Below are 21,752 nucleotides of genomic sequence, written 5' to 3'. Positions count from 1 at the left end.
AACTGCAAAGTATATTAGTCACATATTCACTGGTGCACAATGAGATCATCAGCTTCCTCTGGCAACTGAGACCAGGAAAGTCATCCACATGTCACTTTAACCAGTGCTCCACCAACTAAATCATCTTCCCTTGTGTGATGAATGATTCCCATCCCCATATGAACATTTCTTCCTCATCAGCAATGCTGAAAGGCAACAAACAGACAAGCTTACAGAAGACAAGGTTTAACTCCACCAGCTCTGAGCATTTACAGCCTTTTGCCTAATTAATTGTAACAAATAATTCTGTGATAAGTCAAAGAATTTTAGGATTGGATATTATTGCAGCTCAAAATAACCCTAATCATAAATGAAGATAGATTGGATAAACGCAGAGTTTCTTGTCCAGAGTAGGGGAATCGAGAACCAGAGGACATAGGTTTAAAATGAGGGGGGGGAAAATTAAATAGGAACCTGAGTGGTGATAGTTTTACACAATGGGTGGTGGGCGTATGGAATACTGCCGTAGGCGGTAGTTAAGGCAGGTATTATCGCAACATTTTATTTTATTTTAAAAAAAAAAATTTTAATTATTTTTATTAGAAGCAATTGTACAAGGATAAAACATTCGGCATCTAAAATTATACAATTATTGTACAGCTTCAATTTCAACATTTTAACCTGAAATTGAGAGAAAAGAAGAGAGAAAGAGCAAGAGAGGGAAAAAATGAGAAGTGAAAAGATAGCTCAAAAAATCACATAGAAAAGGCCCCTAGACTACCAAAGTAGTGTGGCCAAAAAGTGAATAAAGATATGAGATAAAGAATACAAAAAAGAAAAAAAGTGGAGATATACCTGCCCTTCGCAACATTTAAGAAACATTTACATGGATAGGACAGGTTTAGAGGGATATGGGCCAAATGCAAGCAGGTGGTACTCGTGTAGATGGGACATGTTGGTCAAGTTTCCATGATGTATGAATCTATGACTCTATGAAGAATAGTCAGCTAATGCACTTTGGATTTTAAGAGGAATGAAAGATAAATTATAGACCCTCAGTTCCCAGTCATTATTATCTAGTCTGTATGGCATGCATAGAAGTGTGAAACAGTTTCTTCCCAGCTGTTGTTAAGCAACTGAACCATCCCACTGCAATCAGAGAGCAGTCTACTATCGGACACTCTTTGATCGGACTTTACTGGCTTTACCTTGCACTAAATTTTATTCTCTCATCATTTAAGAATAAGGAGTAAGCCATTTCGAACGGAGATGAGGAAACACTTATTCACACAGAGAGTTGTGAGTCTGTGGAATTCTCTGCCTCAGAGGGCGGTGGAGGCAGGTTCTCTGGATACTTTCAAGACAGAGCTAGATAGGGCTCTTAAAGATAGGGGATATCCGGAGAAGGCAGGAACGGGGTACTGATTGGGGATGATCAGCCATGATCACATTGAATGGCGGTGCAGGCTCGAAGGGCCAAATGGCCTCCTCCTGCACCTATTGTCTATCATGTACACTGTGAGTGGCTCGATTGTAATCATGTATTGTCTTTCCTCTGGCTGGTTGGCACGCAACAAAAGCATTTCACTGTACCTTGGTGCATGTGACAATAAACTGAACTGAATTGAATTGAACTGATGTATTAGATGGGTGTATGGAATAAGAAGAGATCATCTGATCTCAAAAAGTTTAAAGCCCCAGACTAGTCTCTCCATCTCTTCCTTACCTGATCCTTTCGCTGTAATCTATACAATAGTTAGGTTTCAACTGGAGCCCAGAGACCTTGTTCCTTTGCACATTTTTGAGAGGTGGAGAGTTGGACAAGCTGACCTCCCCTCACCCAACAGGTGAGGTGGAGCAGTCGCAGAGTGTTGATGGGACCTCTGGTAACAAGTCCTGAAGCCCTTCACTTTACTTGGAGATACAGCATGGAAACAGGCCCTTCAGCCCACCGAGTCCGTGACGACCAGCGATCACCCCGTACACTAGCACTATCCTACACACTAGGGACAATTTTACCAAAGCCAATCAGCCTACAAATCTGTACGTCTTCGGAAAATCCTCGAGTCTTTGAGCTTCACTGGCTGGCAGCTTTCAGTCCTGGACTGATTGAGGCATTAGGAAGAAATCACAAACTACAACCTTAGGCCGACTCTGGGTCACATTTGCAGAATGTGTAGGAAAGAACTGCAGAAGCTGCTTTAAATCGAAGGTAGACACAAAATGCTGGAGTAACTCAGCGGGACAGGCAGCATCCCTGGAGAGAATGAATCAAGAAGGGTCTCGACACAAAACGTCACCCATTCCTTCTCTCCAGAGATGCTGCCCGTCCCGCTGAGTTACTCCAGCATTGTGTGTCTACCTTCACATTTGCAGAAGGTCGCTAAATGTTGCCATTTTGTGTTTTGGCTGTCAATCAGTGGTCCAATATAGCACCAAACCTTTACTTGACTAGGGCTGTATATATAATTGAATGTTCGGGCATTATCATTCTGTTCCCACCTCTTGCTGCAGTTTAAGATGGGCCCCGATGCATCAAGAATGCATTTTTTAGTGACAACTATGTGGGCGACTAGTCAATAAATCTGCCAAGGCCCCATCGCATCAGCATTGCTCCAATGCATGCGCAGTGAGGAGTATTGTTGACATTGCTTCACATTGACAAAAATATATTGACATCCATCAGCTTTCCAGCACCGTCTATAAAACAGACTACAGTTATAATAAACAATATCTCAGCGTGTTAGTAAATCAAACGGTACGTTCATGGCATGTTCTTTATGACCACTATTATTTTAGATGGTCGCCAATTTATCAATTCCAGTCTGAAGAAGGGTCTCGACCCGAAACGTCGCCCATTCCTTCTCTCCAGAGATGCTGCCTCTCCAGCTTTTTGTGTCCTTCTTATCAATGTCTTGCTTTGTAAGCAGGGAGTGACATAAGAGCTTCTTTATGGAACTTATTTTTGGGCAGAGCATTCAAACGCGAACTGTAGGCAAATTACTGATAAATAGAGTAACTACCCTTTCACTTCATTTCTGCTTGTATTGAATGAATACTTGTCTGCAATGAAAGGTTCATATTTATTATCATCAATGTGTAAAGTAATTGTGACTGAAATATTCCTGGTTCATGGTTTTAATGGCCACAAGAGAATGCTTCTGGACACCCCAGTCCAGTACCATTTGAATGTCTGGGAGACACTCCTGAATGTTTAAAATTGAATTTTTATTAAACAACTGGGCAGGTGCTGCCTCACATTGACACAGGTTCGATCCTGACCTCGGGTGCTGTCTCTCCAGTTTAGTTTAGTTTAGCGATGCAGTGTGGAAACAGGCCCTTCGGCCCACCGAGTCCGTACTGGCCAACGATCCTCGCACATCAACACTATCCTACACACACTAGGGACAATTTACATTTATACCAAGCCAGTTAACCTACAAACCTGATAGCATGGACGGAAAAAAAAGATCTCGGAGAAAACCCACGCAGGTCACGGGGATAACGTACAAACTCCGTACAGACAAGCACCCGTAGTCAGGATCGAACTCGGGGTCTCCAGCGCTTTAATGCAGTAGCTCTAACGCTGCGCCACGGTGCTGTCACGGGGCTTACATGGCCTCGTGGGTTTTCTCCGGAAACATCGGGTTTCTCCCGCGTCCCAAAGATGTGCGGGGTTTTAGGTTAATTGACCTATTAAAAAAATGACACAAGTATGTGGGGAGTGGATGAGAGAATGGGAAACGTAGAACTAGTGTGAATGGGTGATCGATGGTTGACATGGACTCAATGGGTCAAAGGAGGGCCTGTTTACCTGCTGAATCTCTAAATTAAACTAAACTAAACTTTTTCTCACAGAGAGTGGTGAGTCTGTGGAATTCTCTGCCTCAGGAGGGCGGTGGAGGCCAGTTCTCTGGATACTTTCACGAGAGAGCCAGATAGGACTCTTAAAGATAGCGGAGTCAAGGGATATGGGGAGAAGGCAGGAATGGGGTACTGATTGGGGATGATCAGCCACGAATGGCCCACCTATTGTCTATTGTCTATTGTCAAACTAATCTCATCAGATAACTTCATGGAGGTTGGCACTATTTAGAAATACCATCATATTAAATAATGTTCAATGACCAAATATTAAGTCCATGTAACATTCTGTTACATTCTGTTTGTTGTTTGTTTGTTTGTCTTTTTGCACAAAGTCCGCGAGCATTGCCACGTTTCATTTCACTGCACATCTCGTATGTGTATGTGACGAATAAACTTGACTTGACTTGACTTGACTTGCCTTGCTTTATAAAATTAGGATACAATGTGATCACTGCGTGATAATCACTGTGGGGGTGATACCATTATCGTTTAGGAGGTGACATCTCCTAACCTCATCCACTAACATCATCTTTATTTCTTAGTTGCTTCATTTCAGTTCAACACCCATAATGGCATCGGGGCATATATAACCATATTTCCAATCACAAGCACAATTTTCAGTGCCAGCTCAAAAGCAGATCACTGCCAACACTCCTAGCAAGGTCAGGAGAGGATATTCAGACTGGCCCAAATGTCTGTCTGCAGGCTTTATGTCCATTTTTCTTTAGCTTTCTAACTCATAGTGCGAGAGGGACTCAGTGACTCAGGGAGCATCTGTGGAAGGAATGGATGGACCATGTTTGACGTTGGGACCCTTCTTCAGACAGGTTCAGTCCCCACTTGAATCTGAAGAAGGGTCCCGACCAGACGTGCATCTACCCATTGCCTCCGCAGATGCTGCCCGACCCTCAGAGTTCCTCCAGTACTTTGTGTTTTGCCCGTGATTCCAACATCTGGAATTCTTTGTGTCATAGATTCATAAGGTCAGAAGTGATAGGAGCAGAATTAGGCCATTCGGCCCATTGTCTACTCCGCCATTCAATGATGCCTGAAATTTCTTTCCCTCTCAACTCCATTCTCCTGCCTTCTCTCCATAACCCTTGACACCCTTACTAATCAAGAACCTATCAATCTCCACGATAAAAATATCCAATGCATTGGCCTCCACCGTATTCTGTGCCAATGAATTCCACAGATTTCTGATGGTAACTTTCTGATGACAAGTTCTGTCTGCAGAAACAAAGTCTGAAACCTTTGGTTGGGATCAACTAAGCAGCACTCCTCCTATCCGCTCCTCAGTGTTTTACCACCCTAGATGTGTCCAGCACTAAAGGAAACGGTGTGGACTCCTCAAAATTAATGATGCCCACTTTGCTGAAAGGTATGGTAGGGGCCAGCTGCTCCTTGCTTTCAATTCTGAGACAAGCGTAAAACTTGCAAAATATTTATGGAAATGATACGCATATACAATGTTCGACATGGACATTGTTCAATGTAAAATCTGTCGGCACAAAGCCTACTGTAAGTCATTAAGGTCTGAAGAAGGGTCTGAACCTGAAACATCACCCATTCCTTCTCTCCAGAGATGTTGCCTGTTCTTGTATGTTAAGTCATTAAGCCACGATGTGAATGTTAACATTTGTGAACGTTTTCAGATTCTTTTATCTGATTTCTGTTGCCATGTTTTCTAGTGGATTGTGAAAATATACGTTGAAGACTTCACCCGAGTTTTGCTTTCAACACTAGGTGACCGTTACTATGTTGAAAAAATTAAATAGTAACCCACCGGTTATAAAACTCAACGCACAAGTTGTTCCTGAAACTCCAATGAAGAGATCTCTCTTAGGAATACATGTGGCTACCAACCGAAACCTTATCAATGCTGTGTTTTCTAGTACCTAAAATTAATTAGAAGCTCACCAAACTTTCCACAAAGTTTTTGTCTCCATCTATTTTTGAAAGAAAGCAACGGCATATATTTCAGAGGGTTCCCGGTGCAGAGAAATAGCCTGCAGCTGATTGAAACAATGAGACGCAACATAACTCTAGGTGCCAGTCAATACTCTACTGGGAAAATAGTGCGGCACGTACCTAATTGTCCATTCGGGCCTTTCTCCAGGATGATGTCAGGGATCTTTTCCAGAGACAGAACGGGAAGCAGGTTCTGGGCAGCACGTCCCACCATCAGGGTGAGCTTGATTGGAGCGGCCCGTAGCAGGATAATGGCATTCTCGTGTGAAATGTTTGTGACATCAAAGCCATTTACCTGCACAACAATGGAAACGTTAACTGATATAATCCATGTAATTTAGAGTCCATTTCCCTGATCTTTTTTGTCAAATATCTCATCTAAAAGATAGGCCCTCTGAAGGCAACACTTTCTCAGTACTTTCCTTACAACGTCAGTATAGATAATATTCTTCAAAGACCCAAATCCCAGCAATTTGGCAGCCATGACTTCAATGCAATTCAGTTACAGTGTTGTGGTCAAGGAAAGAGCGTTCACGTCACAGCCCTGTTTCCATCAATCTTTCCACCACTACGCACAACAGGCGCAAGGCGCGCAAGACCCCATTGTAAGCAGATGCCGAGGCTAAACAATTTGTAATCTTGTGATGTGGACACGATAATAAGTTACTGTGTTCACAAACCTGTTCTGCTGCTGCAAGTAAACGGCCTGTCCCACTTGGGCTTCATTTGCGCGTCATTTACACAACATAATTTACGCGTCACGATGCACGACGCACGCATGGCGTGCATTACACGCGCATGGCACGTGGTGAGGCGTGGTGGTGGAGGCAGTGACGCGCGGTAGCGCACGACGCCCCAGGATTTTGGGATTCTCAAAATCCTCGTGCGCCACCTGCGTGACGCGCAAATGACGCCCGTGTAGGACAGGCCCTTAAGATTTTGAGAGTAAGAAGGCTGGTTAGCACGCCCAAAAAAATGTCACTGTACCTTTGGTACACTTGACAATGAACTAAACTGAAACGGAAACTGAATGTTTCAGTTACATTGGCAATTAAACACTCTTGACTCAGTTGAGTGAGTGGGTAGATTCTTGGCAGAAGAAATACTATTATAAAGTTATCCATCTCGGGAGGAGAAACAGAAACCCACTGAGCTCGTCCACTTCTGAAAATTGGGACGCACTGACTTTGATGTCAATAGTTGAGAGACTATGGCACTCCATATGCCTGGGAATGGTGACCAAGGATAGACATCTTCCTCCAACGTTCAATTCACATGTAACCTACGCTTGTCACTTGATACAGTTTATCAGGAGTTAATGAACAGCGGTGAATGTCAATGCATGGTGAGAGTGCAAACAAGGTGTTGACTGAGACAGAGCATTTCAGTGACAAGGACGGACTTGAGAGCAGTGGAGGATATAATAAGGTTGGTCGAGGTGTATAAATTATGAGGGGTATTGAAAACGTGGCCTGTAGAAAACTTATCCCCATGTAAGTGGTAGATAAAACCATAACACAAAAAGAACAGAATTAGGCCATTCGGTCCATTGAGTCTACTCAGTTATTCGATCAGGGCTGATCTATTTGTTCCTCTCAATCCCATTCTCTTGCTTTCTCTCCATAACCTGTGACGCCCTTGGGACACAGATGTCATGGGACACTGTATGTCATGTTGTCACTTGCGGGAGGAGCACCAAGGCAAATTCCTTGTATGTGAATATACTTGGCCAATAAACGTATTCATTAATTCATTCATTCATTCATTCATTCATTCATTCATTCATAAAGGGAAGGAGATGTTAAGAGATTAAGAGGGTATGTGAGGGGGTTCTTTTTCACCCAGCGAGTGGCAAGTGCCTGGAATGTGCTGCCTGAGAGAGTGGCAGAAGTAGAGATGTTAACAGTACTTAAGAGTTTCTGGAGAGTATTTGAATCAACGAGGCACAGAAGGCTATGGGCTGAATGTTGGTAGATGGGATTGTTGAAAGTGATGGCCTCTGTTCGACCTGGTTGTGTTTGGGTTGAATGGCCTGTTTCCCTGTTGTATGGTGCCGTGATGGAGCATTATTTAAATGTTGGTTGGGTAAATGTTGATGTACAAAGGGGATCTTGCTGTCCTTGTCCGCCAGTCCCACTAAACACACATGCAGGCAAAAAACAGCCATGCAAAAAGGTAAATGATATATTGGCCGACATTGCAGAAGGTTTTCAGTGGAAGAACAAGGATTTCCTGCTGCAATTCTTGCTTTGCTCCAGCACAACAGATTATAGTAGGCATGAATACAGAACAGATCAGTGTGTCCATATAACATTGTATAAATATATACATAACCGTAAGACAAAAGAACAGAATTAGGCCATTCAGTCCATTGATTTGGGGGTAATTGGGGGAGCCCACACATACAGTATATCCATATCTAAGGAAGAACACAGCTGCACGTTGATGCTTGTGATGGCAGGAAAGTGGTGTGAGGGGAGGCTGGATCAACCAGGTCCGTAATCACTAATGTATAAATGACTGAATATGGATCTTAGTGAAATATACAAAATTTGGACAGTAAGCCTAAAATGAGAGCTTATAGTCTCCGAACATGTTGTATCACTAAAGTGGATCCTGACCCGAAACATCACCCATTCACATTCTCCAGAGATGCTGCCTGACCCACTGAGTTACTCCAGTATTACTCCTGCACTACTTCCAACCTCATCGGTGACCCTCGGACTATCATTGATACTTGTCTAGCTTTATCCTGCACTAAACAGTATTCCCTTATCCTGAACCTGTGCACAGTGGATGGCTCGATTGTAATCAAGTATTGTCTTTCCGCTGACTGATTAGCATGCAACACAAGCTTTTCACTGCACAGGTGATGATAAACTAAAACTGAACTGACAAAGCTAAAACTGAACTTCAGCACTTGGTGTCCTTATAAGTCGCTTCAGACCGAGATGGGGAGAAATTACTTCACTCAGAAGATGGTGAAGAGGCGGAATTGACTATGCAGGCCAAGTTGCTGAATGTTTTTAAGAAGGAGGCAGTTATAAAATTCATCGAGGAACATGGAGAGAAAATGTAAATAAGGTATGGAAAAAATAAAGATTTGCCAAGATTGTGCTGAACGACAACGCAATCTCAAGGGGCAGGATGGCCTATTTTTTGCTCCTAATTTCTGCCTTCCTATGTTTCCATACCTCACTCGATGATGGAACGTGTTGAGCTAGCGAGTGCTGCCTTGGAAACTAATCACAGGGTGAATCATTCTTACGAGTGGGTGTTTGTGAGCAGCTGAGGGTAGAGGGCGAGAATCAATGCAAAAACTGGATCATGCCTCAGCTTTGGCGTGGCTGAACCCAGTGACATTTAGGAAGCCGGGCAGGTTTATCAGCTACTGTCTTCCGACGTTACAGAAATGGGTGGCAGGCTTGTGACGTTTGAAGCCATCAGCATTCGAGAGAAAGAGATCTGAGGGGAACTGTTGGCCCTTGAATTGAGACACTGTTGAATAAACAAAATATCTTCCAAAGGATTATTGATCCTCTTTTTATTACTTTAGTGCATAAATGAGTCCGATCACAGACTAATGATGAGACTGGGGAATATTGCACAACACTTTCCTGCACAGCGGCAGGCTATATTAAAGAGGTAAACATCCCGATAATGGTTATTAGCCCTGCAGCCCTCTATAAACTTATCAGCACTTCACAAAATATTACTGCGGGATTTATGGATTTTTATGTAATGATTCCCCAATCGAGTTTCCTGATGATCTGCAGATGAAAAGAGATTGATTGTAAGGTGGGTCAGAGAGTTATTCATTTTGGCAATCACCGGATCAATTGGTGTTTATTTAACAGCCACCTTTCCAGATAAACCTTCCTCAACCGCGGATGGTAAGAGAAACGCACTCTGACCAATGAGACGAGATACCGACTGACACTGTCTCCCTTGCAACACAGTGTTAGACACAGGAACATAGCAAAATAGGTACAGGAGGAGGCCATTCGGCCCTTCGAGCCAGCACCACCATTCAATATGATCATGGCTGATCACCTAAAATCAGTACCCCGTTCCTGCTTTATAGACAATAGGCAATAGACAATAGGTGCAGGAGTAGGCCATTCGGCCCTTCTAGCCAGCACCGCCATTCAATGTGATCATGGCTGATCATCCCCAATCAGTACCCCGTTCCTGCCTTCTCCCCATATCCCCTGACTCTGCTATTTTTAAGAGCCCTATCTAGCTCTCTCTTGAAAGCATCCAGAGAACCTGCCTCCACTGCCCTCTGAAGCAGAGAATTCCACAGACTCACCACTCCCTGTGAGAAAAAGTGTTTCCACGTCTCCGTTCTAAATGGCTTACTCCTTATTCTTAAACTGTGGCCCCTGGTTCTGGAGCCCCAGATCCCTCGATTCCGTTAGCCCTAAGAGCTGAATCTAACTCTAGCTCTCTCTTGAAAACTTCACCCAAATCGCAGAACATCTCAGCGCCCTGTCCGATTGCCAATGTTCCTGCACACTGTATCTGGTCAGAGGCACTACTTCCATTCCCCTGGCCAACGGACTTTCCCCTGTCCCACTTTCCCCACCCTCTCATACCCCCTTCTTGAACCCTCTAACCTCCCCAACACTGTACACTGTCCTAACCACACCCTCCTATACACTGAACCTTGTGTGAGCCTCCCCCTTCTCTCCCACACACTGTACCCGCTCCAACCCCCCCCCCCCCGTACCCCACCCACCCCGTACCTGTTTCAAACCACACCCTCTCACACACTCCCAGGTAGAGTTGCTGCCTCACAACGCCAGAGACCCAGGTTCGATCCTGACCACGGGTGCTGTCTGTACGGAGTTTGTGCGTTCTCCCTGTGACCACGTGGGTCTCCTCCGGGGTTCCAGTTTTCTCCCACACTCCAAAGACGTGCAGGTTTGTAGAGCACAATTGGCTTTGGTAAAAATTGAAAATTGTCTCGAGTGTGTGTTTGATAGTGTTAGTGCGCGGGGATCGCTGGCCGGCGTGGACTTGGTGGGCTGAAGGGCCTGTTTTTGCGCTGTATCTCTAAACTAAACACTGTACCTTGAATGATCCTCCAACCACCCTCCCACACACTGTACCCGATCCAAATCCCTCCTTATCTTACACAGTGCCTGATTCAAACCGCACCCTTCCATACATTGTACTCTGCCCAACCTACCATACCCCCTCATAGATACATAGATACATAGAAAATAGGTGCAGGAGTAGGCCATTCGGCCCTTCGAGCCTGCACCACCATTCAATATGATCATGGCTGATCATCCAACTCAGTATCCCATCCCTGCCTTTTCTCCATACCTCCTGATCCCTTTAGCCACAAGGGCCACATCTAACTCCCTTAAATATAGCCAATGAACTGGCCTCAACTACCCTCTGTGGCAGAGAGTTCCAGAGATTCACCACTCTCTGTGTGAAAAACTTAGTTTGTGTCATACACTTAGTTTGGTTTAAAGGTATGGCATGGAAACAGTGCCTTTTCGCCCACCAAGTCCACACCGACCATCGGTCACTCCCTCACAGTGATATCTAACTTTCTCTCAAACTTGGGGCAATTTTACGGAGGCCAATTAACCTACAAACCTGCGCCGCTTTGTGATGTGAGAGGAAACCGGAGCACCCGCAGGAAACCCACGTGGTCACAGGGAGAACGTGCAGACTCCACATAGAACAGCGTCCGAGGTAAGGATCAAACCTGGGCCAGTGGCATTGTGAGGCAGCAGCTCTATCAGCCCCATTAATGTGCTGCCCCAGGCTGTAAGTTGTATGACCCTCCCCCCACCCACCATCTACTTTATTTATCACCAACAGATCACAGTCGAGACTTATACACTAATAACTCGGATGCAGAATGGGTACATATCAACCAACCTTACCGTAATGAGCCTGTCTCCCGCTCTTAGTCTGCCGTCGGCCTTGGCGGGGTTGTCCAGCACACCGCGGATGTAGTAGCAGTTGTCCAGTTTACTGCGCACCATGGTGAAACCCAGACTCCCCTTCTTATTTTTCTTCAAGTTTACGTACATCTCATATTCTCGTATTATGGGCTAAAGAAAGGAATCAGCGTGTGACAATGACAATGAATACACCCTGATCCAATTGCACCCGCCGTGCCCGCGGCACAGATCCAAGACAACTTGGGGATTTCCATTGTTGAGGGTACCTGTGTATTAAGGCACCTTGTGTGCAGGTGACCTGCCATTTCCTTTACCTTCCACTCGACACTATGTCTTTGCGAGAACCTACATGATGTTTGATTCATTCATTGACCTGATTCCAAATGTTGAGAATGCAGCAATTCGGCCTCCTTACCCACACTAAGACCTGTGCTCCTATACATAATTGTGTGCAGTCTCTTGGCCTATCCCATCTTTCATCCCTCCACCATTTGGTAACTATGGTAACATCTGGCTGGGCTCTAATGTGTGGAATCTCCTCTCCAAATCCCCTTGTTCTTCATGATTCTTCACTCTAATGCGAGTAAATGGGACTAGTGTTGATGGTTGGCATAAATGTTGGTTGGGCCAAAGTGCCTGTTCTATGACTCTACACAGATGCTCCTTAAAACTATCCTATTCTTGGATTTCACCATCTTCGGATCGGAAAGGTTTAGAGGGATATAGGCCTTACGTGACCAGGTGGGACTAGTGAAGATGGGGCATCTTGGTCAGCATGGATAATTTGGGCCGAAAGGCCTGTTTCCAGGTCGTATGACCCCATCACTCCTGTGTGGTTTAGTTAAGGTTTGTTGATGGTCCTCCAAAGTTCATTGGATTAAAGGTACGATACACAGATTACATTTCTAATGGTGTGAGCAGGTTCAAACATGAGGATCAATTGTTGGAGGATCACTTCCCCAGCAGTCTAGATCTGGGCACCTTTCCAGGCCCAAAAGCCCTCTCCTCACCTGCAGAGTAGGGACAAGATGGAAACTGCCACTACATGGAGTTATTGAGCTTCTTAAAGCCAACTGAAACACCAAATGTGGGCTCCACCTTCCCATGCTCATCAGTGCCGGCTCTATTTGTTCTGAACCTTTTCATACCTCTAGTTTCCCTCTCCCCTGACTCAGTCTGAAGAAGGTTTTCGACCTGAAACATCACCTATTCTTTTTCTCCAGAGATGCTGCCTGACCCGCTGAGTTACTCCAGCATTTTGTGTCTATCACCTGAACTAACATTTCCTCAGTCAGGCCACTGCCGATGCTGGTTCTGATAACACTCCTGTGGACCAGCCAACATTGAAGGCTCTGTCTAAATAAAGTTGTTGATCTTGCAGGGTAGACTGCAAAGAAAGTTGATTTGAGATCAAACAGTGAACCCCTCAATAACAGGGTGAGTGTATGTGCAGTGGTTGAAAAGAACGTGCAACATTCCCAACATGATGTTTCCATCTTCAGGATCGCCCTGTGATCTGGTAGTGTGAGCAAGCAATTGCACACTGTTGAACATCTCTAACAACATGGGTCCATCCAGCTCCAGCTACATTTCCCTGTGATCTAGGTTTTCCCCGGGTTCTCCAGTTTCCACCCAAAATCAAACAGCTGTTGGGTGTGTAATATGTGTTGATGGATGAAGCAGATAATGTGTGTGTTTCCGCCATAACGTGTGTTGATGGATTGTGGTAGGCAACCCGTGTGTTGTCTCTATAACCCGTGTGTTGGTGGATGAATGTGGGCGACTTGTCTATTGGTGGAAGATGGCAGATTTGTGTGTTATCACTATAATGTGTGTTAGTGGACAATGGTAGAATACTTGTGAGTTGGTGGAAGATGGCAAGAGGTGCGTGTATGTGAATGATGGTCGGGAACTTGAGTGTTGGTAAATTACGATCGGTATCGTGTGTGTTGGTGGATGGTTGTGTGTAACTTGTGCATTGGGACGACAGATGGCACAATGGGCTAAGTGTTCGGCTGGCGACCGGAAGGTGGCCGGTTCGAATCCCGCTTGGAATGCATACTGTCGTTGTGTCCTTGGGCAAGACACTTCACCCACCTTTGCCTGTGTGCGAATGTGTGTGAATGTGTGTGAGTGATTGGTGGTGGTCGGAGGGGCCGTAGGCGCAGAATGGCAGCCACGCCTCCGTCAGTCTCCCCCAGGGCAGCTGTGGCTACAGAAGTAGCTTACCACCACCGAGTGTGACTGAGGAGTGAATGAATAATGCGATGTAAAGCGCCTTGAGTATTAGAAAGGCGCTATATAAATCCCATCCATTATTATTATTATTGGGGTGGATGATGGGGAATCAAGGTACATTTGAGTGAGAATGGGCTAAAGGGAATTAAATGAAGGAGTGGAACAGAAAGAGTGGATTGCACTGACAGCTGGCTTAGAATCAACGGGCTGAATGGCCTCCATCTATATCATATGGGAAGTAAGATAATACATGCAATATATGAGAAACAGCCATAGCTACATCAGGATTGGTCAGTGAAGAAGAGGTGAAGGTGGCAACTTTCAATGTTGTCGGCAATCAGTCTGAATAAGGGTCCCGAACCGAAACGTTACCCAACCATGTTCACAATGATGCTGCCTGACTATCTGAGTTACTCCAGCACTTTGTGTCTGTTCTAAATGACCAACCCCTTATTCTTAAACTGTAGCCCCTGATTCTGGACTCCCCCAACATCGGGAACATGTTTCCTGTTTCTAACGTGTCCAATCCCTTAATAATCTTACTGTATATGTTTTAATAAGACCCCCTCTCATTCTTATGTACTGTAGAACTAGTGAAGAGAACCCATTGAAGAAAGGTCTCGACCCAAAACGTCACCCATTCCTTCGCTCCAGAGATGCTGCCTGTCCCGCTGAGTCACTCCAGCTTTTTGTGTCTGTCTTGGAGTACTGCCAGCAGTTCTGTTCGGCAACAGTATCGGAAGCTTGTGATCGCGATGGAGGGAGTGCAGAGGAGATTCACCAAGATGCTGCCTGAGTAAGGGGACTTCACGGGTTATGGGGAGAATGTGGTTGTGAGGGAAAGATAGATCAGCCATGATTGAATGGCTGAGTAAACTGGATGGGCTAAATGGCCTATTTCTGCTCCTATGACTTATGAAAATAAGCTTGGTCCCTGGAACCAAGCAGAGTTCCTGTTCCCAATCATTACTTTCCAAATGCGTGCATATACAATTTAATCTGATCGCACTCTGCTACAACGTTTTACATAGCTGAATATTTCCTTCCCACTCTCTGCTTATCTCACGGGTAATAAGATGGCCAACTGAATCATGCACAGCCCACAGCTGCCAATGGCCAATGCAACAGACAGTAGCAGGCCAGCCAGCAATGATAACTTCATTAAAACAAATGACACCAGGCTCAACATAAAGATATTTTTCAAACCAGGTATCATATGAAATTATCAATTCCCGAATATGGTGGGATGGAGATTTCAAAACTGCTCTCCAGACTACAATCCTCACACAATGTGAGCTCAGACCAGTAACAGATGAAAAGGCAAACAGTGAAATAATTATAAAGATATTAATATTACCAGAGGGAAATGTAGGTGGAACCGATCTATAAAGCACTATCTCTTTCAGTAATAATGGGATCAGTGATATAAATTCATATCATAAAGTCTACTCAAGTTAATATAAATTTCATTTCATTTCAGTCAGAACAAAGTGAGTTATGAAAGGTCACCTTATTTTCATGGAAAATGGCTCTGTGTTTAGGGTTGGCAACTTTCTCACTCCCAAATAAGGGACAATGGGTCAAAATACGGGGCAAATTCCCGACGGCAATTCGTTGACAGACTTGGCCGTGGCTGGGTGAATGATGAGTTGGCCCTGGTGCTGGACTGCACACAAAGCCCAGCCGGCGGGCCAGCTGAGGAGTTTTGGCCCGCGTGCCGTCGCGCGCAAAGTCCGGCACACCATTCAACTCATGAACCACTGATCGGCCATGAGAAGGAGTGGTGGCGGTGTCGGCGGTAAGCTAAGGTCCAAATGTCGGACAGCTAGCCGGGCTGCCGACCATGGACGAGGAGCTGTTGCTGCACAGTCCCCCGGACCCGAGCAGTAGCAGTCAATATACAGGACAAGGGCAGTCCAGTGTGGGACAAACCAATTTAGCCCAATATACAGGATGTCCCGGCAAATACCACACAAATGGCAACCCTATTCCTAGTGCTGATCATTAAGCCTCGTCAGTAGAGCAGAGAGGGGCATCTGTCCATCCGTTTCCTTGAAGAGCTACAGTATGTGCAAGCCATGACCTTATCACCATATAATCCCATGCTATCAGCCACCATCGATGCCAATCAGTTCTGTCGGTCACCCAGATGAGATCTTTTTTCCCCACTTGGGTACCTCAACCAGAGGGTGTCCAAATTATTTGAAATAATAATATTATTTAAAAACAACAGTAGGACAACAATTAATGAACTATTATGGTAGGTAAACCCAAGATACCCAGAATTAGTTGAGCTTCCAAGACCCAGATCCTTCTTGTTAAACTGGAAAAAATACAGGTATCAAGTTTCCGCAGTGTGTTCCTGTTCTACGTTTCAACTGGGGAATGACAGCAGATTGACCAGGAGATCCCCAGATCATCTTGCGTGGTGAGCACTCAACAAAAGCTTTTCACTGTACCTCGGTACACCTGACAATAAACTAACTAAACTAAACGATCCCAGGAATGAGTAGATTAACATATGATGAGTGTTCTGATGGCACTGGGCCTTTATTCGCTGGAGTTTAGAAGATTGAGGGGGGACCTCACTGAAGCGTACAGAATAGTGAACTGCTTGGATAGAGTGGATGTGGAGAGGATGTTTCCACTAGTGGGAGACTCTAGGACTAGAGGTCATAGCCTCAGAAATAAAGGATGTTCATTTAGGAAAGAGATGAGGAGGAATTCCTTTAGTCAGAGGGTGGTAAATCTGTGAAATAGTTTGCCGCAGAAGACTGTAGAGGCAAAGTCAATGGATATATTTATGACAAGATAGATAGATTCTTGATTAGTACGGGTGTCACAGGTTATGGGGAGAAGGCAGGAGAATGGAGTTAGGAGGGAGAGATGGACCAGCCATGATTGAATGGCAGAGTAAACATGATGGGCCGAATGGCCTAAGCCTGCTCCTATCACTGATGACCTGATGCTAAGATTTTGACATAATTCTGCAGTGATTGCTGCAGAAGCTTTGTGTCACCCCTGAGTTTGCATAAGTGCCCTGTTCACTGCTGGTGTCAGAGGCAGCCATTTTCTACTCTGAGTATAAAATGGTTGCCCTTTGCTGGTAACCTAGTGTGGTGCAGAACTGCCAACAAAAAGACAGTACTCGAGACACTGTTGATGCAAAATCAGAACTGCACATTTACTCCTTGCAATTTCTCTCCTCATAGTAGCATTATACAACGGTTTACCAAAATTAACACAGAATTTATAAAAAATATATTTCCTTGATCTATTGAGTTCAAGGTTTTCAATTACCTCTGGTATTAATTGCTTTTAATCTATTTCTTTACAAACGGGATCACTCTGAAATGCTATCGTTACAAAAAGCAGTTCTCCACTGAATATTCGGACATAATTCCAGTAATACTGACGTTATAAAAAGGCTGAGCATCAACTCATATAATTTTGGGAGTGTACTTTTAAAATCTGAAGAGAAGATTTGTGCCACATCTGGGAGAAGTCTAGTCCATTCATTCTTGATGCATAGACATTCAGAAAGACTAGTGCGCTAGCAGCAAGTGAGCTATAACGTGGTGAACAGTGTAAAACATCTATCGTTTTACAGAACCACATCATGCCACACTTACTAATTTTGGATCTTCATCATCATCATCATCATCTTCGTTCCTCGATCCCGCTTCCGCTTCAGAATCTATCTCCTCGAAATCTTCCCACTCAGCTTTAACATTCGTGTCTTTCTCTGCAGCTCCCGAAGGCTCTGGGGAAGGCACCTTGATGCGAGGTTTGATGGTGGGCCCGTTGGGTGTTTGACTGTCTGGGCTTTCGCACATTGAGGACGTTGAGCTGATGGTCAGGTACTCTTCATCCACGGGCGTGGGCGACGGCACTTCGGGCTTGTAGAAGTAGACTGACAACCTGGAATCTCGTTCCCCAGTCACGCTGCATCGGAAGCTGGGAATTGCAAAGAAATGTTATTCGGGGTGCGAAACAGCGAAGACCCACCCAACAAGATTGGAAGCGCAGCTTCTCATTGAGATTGGACGTGAAGTTGTAATTAAATTAAATGTTGTGAGCGAATGCAGGTCCAACAATGTTAGGGCGGCAGGGTAGTGCAGCGGTAGAGTTGCTGCCTCACAGTGCCAGAGACCCAGGTTCGATCCTGGCTACGGGTGATGTCGGTACGGAGTTTGTACGTTTTCCCTGTGACCTGCGTGGGTTTTCTCTGAGAACTTCAGTTTCCCCCCACGCTCCCACACACAGGTTTGTAGGTTAATTTTATTTGGTATAAATGCAAAAATTGTCTCTAGTGTAGGATAATGTTATTGTGCGAGGATCACTGGACACTGCGGACTCGATGGGCCGAAGGTCCTGTTGCCACGCTGTTTCTCTAAACTAGACTGAACTGAAGCTCATTTTGGTTTATTTAGACGATTTGTTTTCAAAGAAGTGTTAGTTAGAAAATGCACAGGAATTAAAATCCTTGTAGACAAAGCCATCAATTACTTGATATCATCATTCATTTACATGTTAGGTAGGGGACAGTAAAGATGCAATGGTCTGTACTTCTACACAGCTGTGACAATGAGCTTCAGTTACAATCTAAGCAAGAAATTATTCCACAATCTCAATAATGACATTTTTCATTGTATGACAATTAATATTAGTTAATACAAAAATCCGAGGCAGCACTTTGCAATGTTCTCTTGGGAACTTTCTAAATCCTTAATAATTTTTTGTTTCCACTTTCACAATGTATTTGCTAAAATCTATACCGTACTAGAATTGCAGTGAGGTTATTTGTGTCCTTTACCCTCTGAAATCCAGGTTGACCTCCGGGGAACATGATCTCAGATAGGTCCTGGTGGAACTAAAAGTGTTTAAGAAGGAACTGCACATGTTGGAAAATCAAAGGTAGACAAAAGTGCTGGAGAAACTCAGCGGGTGAGGCAGCATCTATGGAGCGAAGGAAATAGGCAACGTTTCGGGCCAAAACCCTTCTTCAGACTTCAGACGGAACTAAAAGTAATGCTTTGGGTTCAAGTTCAGGGGAAGAAGATTGGGCGGCACGGTGGTGCAGCGGTAGAGTTGGCCCATGGAAGCTGCCCCCAATGTGTAGGATGTAGTAGAATCTGCAGAGAGTTGTGAGAAATGTGGGTTACTGTAGGATTAGAGTCAATGGATGCATGGCGTCAGATTGGATCTGGTGAGCTGAAAAACCTCTGTGCCGTATGACTCCCTGATGTACCAATGTAATATTAAGCAACTATCAACAGGGAATAATACACACAGCAAAGACTGATAGAAATTCTCACAGCAGTAAACGTATTGAACCTATATCAGTGGTAGGTAGACAAAAATGCTGGAGATACTCAGCGGGTGAGGCAGCATCTGAACCTGAAGATTCAGTCTCAGTCTGATCCGAGTCTGAAGATGCTGCCTCACCCGCTGAGTTTCTCCAGCATTTTTGTCTACCTTCGATTGTTCCCGCATCTGCAGTTCCTTCGTGAACCTACATCAGTGAACTGCGAGTTTAACCAAGCATTCAGGGGAGACAATACAATGGAATATGTAGAAAGGAACTGCAGATGCTGGTATGAACCGAAGATTGACAAAAAGCGCTGGAGTAACTCAGTGGGTCAGGCAGCATCCCTGGAGCAAAAAGGATGAGTGGTGTTTCGGGTGATATTTCGGGCCAGGAACCTTCAGAAGAGTCCCAATCCCAAAACGGCACCCATCCTTTTTCTCCAGAGATGCTGCCTGACCCGCCGAGTTACTCCAGCACTTTGTGTCAACCTTGAATAAAATGGAATAGTTGCCCTGCCAGCAATTACCAGCCTTTGCTATTTGCGACACTCATGCTGCAAGACATGAGTTTCTTGTGCTGTGAAATGCATTGACACTTGGTGTCAGCACCTCATTAGATGCACATCTCTGTCACTCTTCAATTTCAACGCTAATATTTTACTCATAGTGAGCTATTAGGATGGCTCAGTGGCACAGAAGTGGAGTTGCAGCACTAGAAACCCAAGTTCCAATCTGACTTACAGGTGCTGTCTGTGTGGAGTTTGTACGTTCTCCCTGTGACCGCATGGATTTTCTCCGGGTGTTCTACTTTCCTCCCACATTCCAAGGACGTACATAGTTGCAGATTAATTGACTTCTGTAAATTGTGTCTAGTGTGTAAGATAGTGCTAGTGTATGGGGTGATCGCCAGTCGGCAGGGACTTGGTGGGTCGATATGCCTGTTTCCACACTGTATCACTAAAATCTAAAGTCGATAAATAAGAGGAACTGTCTAGCAAGTCGACATACTGTATCAGAGGCAAGATGTCTGCAGGCTGGGAATTAATGTTTGTGCCAAACAGTTAACATCAGCCATAACATGAAGAAAATGCTTGGTTAGCAGTAAATAATGATATCCTTGAACAAGATGTTCATTGTACTCAGCAGTGCTTCTGTCGTTATAACATTTCATTGCCCCTACACACAGATGGAGCAACATTGCAGGAAATGCCACCGTGATCATAAATATAAAAGTAACACATAAAATTGGTCTATCAATTAAAGGGATCATTTGCTGAAGACAGTGAAGAAACTACTAATGTTACTTGTGGTGACAGTTTTTCTCTTCTCCTTTCCCAGTGAGGGTGCTTTCTTAATGTATTTGACAAAAACTATATTTCACAATAGTTTAGTTAGGATTAGACACACCGAGTCCGCACCGACCAGCGATCCCTGCACATTAACACAATCTCACACACTCGGGACAAGTTACACTTATGCCAAGCCAATGAACCCAAAAACTTGTCGGTCTTTAGAGTGTGGGAGGAAACTCGAGATTTCAGACAGACAGCGCCCATAGTCGGGATCGAACCCGGGTCTCCGGCGCTGCATACGCTGTAACGCAGCAACTCTACCGCTGCGCCACCGTGAAAGGTGCTTCATCTATGCGAGTTCCGCCTGCCGATGTTTGGCCCATATCCCTCTAAACCGTTTCTATCCGTGTACCTGTCTAAATATTTTTTTTAATATTATTACATTATCTACCTCAACTACCTCCTCTGACAGGTTGCATATACCCAGCACCATCTGTGTGAATAGGTTGACCCTCAAATTTCCTATAAATCTTTCTCTCACCTTAAACCAATGTCCTCTGGTTCTTGATTCCCCATACTCTGGGTAAAAAACTGAGCATTCAAACCATCTATTCCCCTCATGATTTCATACAAATCAATAAGATCACCCCTCAGCCTCATGTGCTCCAAGGGGTAAAGTCCTAGCCTGTCCAACCTTTCTCTATAGCTCAGGCCCTCGAGTCCCGAGGTATAGGGAGAATCGTCTCTGCACTCTTTCCAGCTTAATGACATTCTTTCTATAGCAGGGTCACCAAAACTGAACATAACACATCAAAGGAGACTTCACCAATATCTCGTACTAATGTAACACTCCTAATCCTATACTCAACACTCTTAATGATGAAGCATTCATGACCACCCTATCTCCCTGTGATGCCACTTCAAGGAACAATGTATCTGCACTCCTAGATTCCTCTGCTCGACAACACTTCCCAGGGATCTACCATTCCCTGTAAAGATCCTGCCCTGGTTTGACATCTCAAAATGCAACTCCTCATACTAATCTCAGGTAACCATTCCTCGCCCATTTGCCAGCTGATCAAGATCCTGCTGCAATTTTTGATAACCATTCTCACTATCCACCATACTGTGATTTCCAGCAACTGCATTTTTTAATTAATTTTTG

General features: G+C 44.6%; 1 protein-coding gene across 2 annotated transcripts in view; it reads right to left on the bottom strand.

Annotated features, from left to right (window-relative positions):
* Positions 1 to 5,437: 5,437 nt before the first annotated feature.
* The window catches only part of frmpd2 (FERM and PDZ domain containing 2), a 145,947-nt gene continuing 129,632 nt past the window's right edge, over positions 5,438 to 21,752 (bottom strand). Inside the window, exons 30-32 of one of the 2 annotated variants that reach the window (XM_033012960.1) lie at positions 17,618 to 17,942; positions 11,727 to 11,897; positions 5,438 to 6,112 (exon numbers count right to left, since the gene is read on the bottom strand). In XM_033012960.1, the coding sequence (XP_032868851.1) occupies positions 5,903 to 6,112; positions 11,727 to 11,897; positions 17,618 to 17,942 (706 nt within the window). In that variant the 3' untranslated portion in view covers positions 5,438 to 5,902. Of the gene's footprint in view, positions 6,113 to 11,726; positions 11,898 to 17,617; positions 17,943 to 21,752 lie in introns of those variants that run through there. The other variant, XM_033012961.1, reaches the window with a different exon arrangement.

This window comes from Amblyraja radiata, chromosome 37, assembly GCF_010909765.2.
Source record: "Amblyraja radiata isolate CabotCenter1 chromosome 37, sAmbRad1.1.pri, whole genome shotgun sequence".
NCBI classification, from domain to species: domain Eukaryota; kingdom Metazoa; phylum Chordata; class Chondrichthyes; order Rajiformes; family Rajidae; genus Amblyraja; species Amblyraja radiata.
This window is presented reverse-complemented; position numbering and strand designations above follow the sequence as displayed.